Source organism: Mustela putorius, unplaced genomic scaffold, assembly GCF_011764305.1.
Source record: "Mustela putorius furo isolate JIRA1106 unplaced genomic scaffold, ASM1176430v1.1 tig00537295_pilon_pilon_pilon, whole genome shotgun sequence".
NCBI lineage: Eukaryota > Metazoa > Chordata > Mammalia > Carnivora > Mustelidae > Mustela > Mustela putorius.
This window is the reverse complement of record NW_025422433.1, coordinates 521892-529037: the sequence shown is the minus strand read 5'-3', so window position 1 is coordinate 529037 and position 7146 is coordinate 521892. Positions and strand designations below refer to the sequence as shown.

Here is a 7146-nt window from a genome sequence, read left to right as displayed (position 1 = left end):
CCTCCGATTTCCCCTAGCTCATTCTCCCCCTTAATTTTTAAATTTAAATTCAATTAGCAAAGGTACAGTACATCAGTTGTTTTTGATATAATTTTCAGTAATTCATTAGTTCAGTATATCACCCAGTGTTCAGCATCAAAGCTACCCTAATTTACTAGCACCATGCCCAGTGACTTAAATAATATGACTTAAATTAAGTCATATAAAGATACTTCATTTTTCACCTTACATTTTCATTTCTTCCACCAGAAAATGAGTTATATTTACATTAAAAAGAGTGTCTACCATTTATCATAGTGTTTGTCTATGTTAGCAAAAATGTAAGATCTAGAAGACATTTAGGTAACAAGTAAATAAATGAATGAATGAGTAGATGAACACATGTATGGGTGTTTATCCATTTGAATAGATCTTTCTTTATACTCCTCACTGTAACCAGTGTATATACCTATAGAGTAAAACACTCATATAATTTAGTATCTTAAAATAGTATGCTTCAACCAAAGAACTGTCATACAGTTTGACCACTTAGCTAAATCAAATGCCTGTTAATGACCAAAGACTCCATTCATTTGTGCCTTTGCTATATTGTCCCCCTTTCCGTAGATATTAAATCTCAGTTTATAAATTAGCACATTATCCTTAAAACCCAGTCTCTAATTTCTATGGACACTAAATATGGAATTATTAAAGTTAAAGTGGTACAAACAAAAAAAAGTTTCCTTTAGATAATATTTTTAAATAAGCCAATAAAAAGAACCCAAAATTCAGGCTGAAATTTTCTTATATATGTCCTGGGGTGTAGAACAAAATGAGTATCAAAGAATCAGGGAAACCAGCCTCCAAGATGGACAAGACTCTGAACAAAAATTGCAGGACAGAAATTGTGATCTCTCTGTCACATCTCCCTCTCCTGCCCCACGAGTCTCCTTACTGCCCCTCTTACATCTTTGTTTCTCAGAGTATAGATTAGAGGGTTGAGGCTAGGCGTGACTACAGTATAAAAGAGGGCAATGAACTTGCCTTGATCTTGAGACTTTCCTGATGGTGGCTGCAGATATATGCAGATGACGGGAATGAAAAAGAGGGACACAACCATAAGATGGGCTCCACATGTCCTAAAAGCTCTCTGAAGTCCGGCGGTTGACTGCATCCTCAGCACAGCCCGGGCAATGGCACTATATGAGCTGAGAATGAGGATGAGTGGTATGAGAACAAAAATGGAGCTCATGATCAAGAGGGTCAGCTCATTCACATGGGTATCAGCACATGATAGTCGCAGCAGTGCTGGAACTTCACAGAAGAAATGGTCCACTTGGCGATGTCCACATAAGGGTACCCAGAAGGTAAAGGAGGAATGAAGTGCTGAGGCGGTAAAGCCACTGACCCAGGAAGCCACAGCCAACAGGTGGCAGAAACGAGGATTCATGAGGACAGCGTAATGCAAGGGTCTACAGACAGCTGCATAACGGTCATAGGACATCACCACCAGGAGGACACACTCTGTGGTTCCCAGTGCAAGGACAAAGTAAAGTTGAATCATGCAACCGGTGTAAGAGATGGTCTTTTCTGGGCCCCAGAGGTTGACCAGCAACTGAGGGATGGAGCTGGTGGTGTAGCAGAGATCCAGAAAAGAGAGGTTTGAGAGGAAGAAGTACATGGGCGTGTGGAGATGAGCGTCCAGGTATGACAAGATAATGATAAACAGGTTGCCCACCAATGTCATTAAGTAGAATATCAAGATGACCACAAAGAGAGCTACCTCCAGATGGGGCCAGTTGGAAAAACCCAGTAGAACAAAGTAACCTTCAGAACTTGAATTTTCTCCCGTCATCATTCATTTTTCTCTGTACCTGAAGGAAGAATCATAAACTCAATAGCTGCCCACTCATTGCCAGTCTCCTACGTGCAGACTGGCAAAAACCTATGACATTTCTAAGTACTGCTCTTATGAAAATAGCATTTTTATAGCTTTATTTTTATGTGTCATTCAGATATTTTTCTTGTTGTGGGTAAAAAATCAATAACTTTTCAAGAGAATGAGTTCTTTTCATGCATCCCTACATTAGTATTTGGGTAAATAAAAATTAAAGATCACATCCCACACAGCCAAAAGACAATTTTCATAAAAATAATCTTTTTGAGTTTTACAAAAAGATACGCTTTCACTTTATTCACCTTTTATGTATTTCAGGGTAACTTCCTGTTTTGTGGGACAGAGAAAGGGACATCTGTAGTTTAAATAATCTTACATATAAATGGGGGTTTACCATGAGATGAAAAATAACTCAGTAACAATTTTAAAATGTCAATGTTGGGTGAAAAAAAATAAGCTTCAATTGCATTATAAGATGAACAAAATATTCTTATTTATTTATGGTAATAGCTTATATCTAGACATAAAATTGCATGTGACTGAACTATAAGCATGTGTGTAACACACATCCAAAAATGGGTATTCACACTATGAGCTAAAATAAAGATCTTAATCCTGATTGAAAAGTGAAATAGACTGGATGTTTCAATAATAGAATGCTTCCAATCACAAATGAGACTAGAACTAGCTTTGCATGACCAAAATGAAAATACAGAGTTGAAGGAAACTGCAGAGGGAACACGAGGAAAGAGGAGGGTGTTTGGAGCAGGAAAGAGGGTAGGAACCAGTGGTGGTGCTTGGGATTGAAAGGGTGTGAATCGCAGGCTGTGAGGCCTGGACAACAGCATGGAAATACAGTTTCTACACAATCTCATGTGCTTCAGAACAGCAGCTAAGACATTTGAACTCTGAGTCATAATTTATAATTATTCCACATTTTTAGGTTTTCTACGATTTCAGTTAGTGCCTCTGAATAGAAAATTAATTGAGTTTTAATGGACAATGATTGTGAGGATTGCATAAAATCCAATTAACAATTTATCTTGTGTTTGTTCTTTTGTAAAAAAATGAAGTTACGCAACTCAAATGTACATTAATAATTTGGTTTTAGTTGGCTTTTTCTCTTGTGTTACTAATTTTTCATAGAAAAGACAAACACTTTAATATATAGTTGCTTTTAAAAGATATAATAGCTCAGACTTACATGTTCCCAAACAGTTTTCCCAGCCACATCTGCCCCTCACTCTCTGATAGAAGATGGCAAAGACAAATTCAATCAGAACAGATCCACCTGCAGTCTTTTAAGGGACTTTTACTAGCTCAAATATTGTAACCTTGAAAGAGATAAGGGATGTCTAATTGGTTGAGTTACAGCTAGAAAGAAAGGACCATTGAATGTGACCCAAGACCTTAAGACTAACTCTCAAAGATAACTATATGCTTTTTAATATTATTGATAAGGTAAGTGTCAACCTCATGAGGGATGGGGGGGGGTGTTCTAAGGGATTTCTTTCTTATTTCCCTAAAATAAATAGTAATAAAACACAAAATATTTTAATTCAGATGCTGTGGGTGTTTCCTTCCCTTACAAAGCAGCCTGAATTCCTTACTACATTAATTAAAAGAAAGTGGCAGTTATGTGTTGTTTCTTTAACTGCTGCGTCAGCTGTTGTTCAGCATTCTCCTAGAAGTAAAAAGGGATAGGAGATAAGGGGCAAAAAATACAGAATTCATAATGAAAGAAGTTCGGAGATTCATGGCTTGATTTCCTCTTAGTGGAGAAGGGGGAATGAAGACCCTATCAATAGTACCTTTTGAACTGTGGAACAAAATCTCTCTCTCTTCCTTGAAGACAAACATTGTAGGGAAAATGGATGGCTTAGCAGTGTCTGCTCACCCCAGCGCCACTAACAGACATTCTCTGAATTCCTGTCATATCTGTTCCTTTGAACTAAACTTGAGTCGTAAGCGGCACTCTCTCAACCTTTCCATGTTGACTTTCCTGTATTTATCCACTCTCCCTACTGTTCTTTTCCTGGCCTATGCCTTACTGTACTTAGCAACACAAACATTCAGGCTGCCATGCAATCTGAAAATATCACCCTGTCTTCCTGTATCATCTGTGCTAATGTTCAAAATCTATCCTTGGGAAGCAGAGTCTAAAACAAACTGTGATTGTCAGTATCACAGAAGAGAAAGCCTGGTCTTGTCCAAAAGATGTACTTTGAACAGAATGCCGGAATTCTTTAGGGCATTTAAGGTATCAGGGGATGGAATTCTTATCCCAGAGCAAACAGAACATTTGTGGAAACAAAAAGGACTTTCATTCCTTGACTGGGACCATGGGGAACACAAATATCAATATTGCAATTAATGCCCTTCAAGGAACTGTCCAGGTAAGAACAGTATAATGTTCACAAGATAAAACTCATTGTTTAATTATGTTCAGTTAAACAACATATAGTACATCATTAGTTTTTAATGTAGTGTTCAGTGATTCATTAGCTGTGCATAATACCCAGTTCTCATCACAACACATGCCCTCCTTAATACCTACCACCAGGCTACCCCATATCACCAACACCCTCCCTTCTGTAGCCCTCAGTTTGTTTCCTGGGGTCCACAGTCTCTCATGGTTTGTCTCCCTCCCTGATTTCTTCCCGTTTAGTTTTCCCTCACTTCTGCTAGGGTTCTATGTGTTATTCCTTCTTTCCACATATGAATGAAACCATATGATAATTGTCTTTCTCTGCTAGACTTATTTCACTTTGCACAATCCTCCAGTTCCATCCATGTCAATGCAAATGGTAGGTATTCATCCTTTCTGATGGTTGAATAGTATTCCATTGTATATATGAACCACATATTCTTTATCCATTCATCTGTTGAAGGACATCTCACATCCTTTCACAGTTTGGCTCTTGTGGACATTGTTTCTATGAGCATTGGAGAGCATGTGCCCCTTATTTTCACTACATCTGTAACTTTGGGATAACTACCTAGTTGAACAATTGCTGAGTTGTAGGGTAGCTCTATTTTTAATGCCTTGAGGGACCTTCATATAGTTTTCCAGAGTGGCCGCACCAGGTTGCCTTCTTACACAATAGTGTAAGAGGGTTCCTCTTCCTAAGCATCCTTGCCAACATTTGTTGTTTCCTATTTTAAAAATTTTTGTCATTCTGACTGGTGTGAGGTGGTATCTCATTGTGGTTTTGATTGGTATTTTCTTGATGGTATTTAGTGATGTTGGACATTTTTTCTTGTGTCTGTTAGCCTTTTGCCTATCTTTTTTGGAGAAGTGTCTGTTCATGCCTTCTGCCCATTTCTTGACTGGTTTATTTGTTTTGGGGGTGTTGAGTTTGTCAAAATAATCCTCTTCACAGAAATACCTTCAACTTGATGTCGCATTTGTACCAAGATGCCACAAAATTTATCACCAAACGACAGGGGAAAAGTTGCTTTGAGTTGTATTGTCAATGAAGGGAATCGGTTCTGCAGAGTCACCTGATTTTTCCACTCCTTCCCATCAGGGTAGATCCAAATTTACCAGATAACTGGTTAGAAGTAGGGGAGATTCAGGATTTATGAAACAGGAAAGGTGGTATATATTAAAACTAAACTTTTCTTTATTATCCTAATGGTCTTTGAGAGTCATCCTACACTGTTTATGCCTTCTTGGTTGTCTTTTAAATTCAATTGTACGTTTATGCCTACAAAATTGAGAGAAGCTATTTAAAGAGTATTTAGAGCCCCAAATACTCTCCTTCCCTCATCTCTCTCATCTCATCTTCCCTTATCTCCTCCCACAAGCATATCTATTCTCACCCCAACAGGACTCTGGTGTTTCATTCTATGGAAATGTCTCTCAACTACACATTGTTAGGCACATTCATTAACTAAACCCTAGCCCTCGCCCCAACTCTAACCCTTAACTCCTAATTCCTAACCCCTAATTCAAACCCTGACATAAATTTAACCCTCTTGAGAGTCTCTGAGCTGCAGGATACTAGGCACATACCATCACTCTGGCAGTAACACCAACCCTTCCCATAAACCTGGTCCTAAACCTAAACCTAACCCTAGAGCTGAGAAAAAAAAAAAAGATGTCATAATATTTATATATTAATATATTACTTGGCCTTAAAAAAAGAATGAAGTTTTTCCATTTGCAATTACATGGATGGAGCTACAGAGTATAATGTTAAGTGAAATAAGTCAGTAAGAGAAAGACAAATACTGATTGATTTAGTATATATGTGGAATTTAAGAAATAAAACCAATGAGAGCAAAGGGTTGGGGGAGAGAGAGGCAAACCAAGATACAAACTCTTAACTACAGAGAACAATCTGGTGATTATCAGAGGGGAGATGTGGGGGGAGGTGATTGGAGGGGATCACTTGTGATGAGAAATCCTGTTGTATGTAAGTGATGAGTCACTATATTCTACACCTGAAACTAATACTACATTGTATGTTAGCTAACTCTGGAATTTAAATAATAAAAAAAACTTCTGAAATTTCTGAAAATAATTCATATATCACTCAAACCTTTTATACTGAATGTTATGATGATTATCAATTTTAATTTTTCAAAAATCTTCCATTAACAACTTCCCTTGACTTACCATTTAAACCTCTGTCCATGAAGGGATTTTCATTTCCTAATAACAAATCACATGGCTAATGCTGTGGCCTGTTTTCTATATTGCATATCTGCTCATCTACCAAGAGGCACAGACATTAATTAGAAAGTCTTAAGCTGGTATCTCCCTTATTTCCTCCAAACTCTAACAGTGCTTTGGTTCTACAATAGCCCAACTCATCTCACTTGCCTTTCACACTTGAACTCTGTCTGGATACCTTAGGCTTTACATAGTAGCTTCCGATTTTACACTGGTTCTGATGTGCCTTCCCTAGTAATAATAGCAAATACTTCTAATGAACTTAATAAGCATTAGAATATTTTAAACACTTGGCATAAGGTGGCCCTTTTAATCCCCACCAGTACCCTATACAGAAAGCTAGTGTAATTACCAACTTCTCTAAATGAGGAAACTGAGGTACAGAGAACTTAAGCCACTCATCTTTGGCCACAGTGTTAGTGGTGGCAGCAGGATGTGAAACCAAGTATGCTGGCTCCAAAGCCATATCTTTTTGTCACTCCGATATAAGTTCAGCCACACACATTTTGCGAATATATGTGAGAGATAAACCACTGCCACACAAAGCCATCTTCCATTAATGTAAACCATTAAAGTCTCCTGTGATATT

The 7146-nt window shown here is 37.8% G+C and overlaps 1 protein-coding gene across 1 annotated transcript; it reads right to left on the bottom strand.

Annotated features, from left to right (window-relative positions):
• Positions 1 to 898: 898 nt before the first annotated feature.
• LOC123390250 (olfactory receptor 2J3-like) lies at positions 899 to 1837 on the bottom strand. The gene has a single exon (XM_045073945.1). It carries the CDS (start codon positions 1835 to 1837, stop codon positions 899 to 901), a length of 939 nt encoding a protein of 312 aa, XP_044929880.1.
• Between the last annotated feature and the right edge of the window lie 5309 nt (positions 1838 to 7146).

Coding starts and splice junctions, on each gene's coding strand:
- LOC123390250 (XM_045073945.1), bottom strand. CDS start 1,837: ATGATGACGGGAGAAAATTCAAGTTCTGAAGGTTACTTTGTTCTACTG.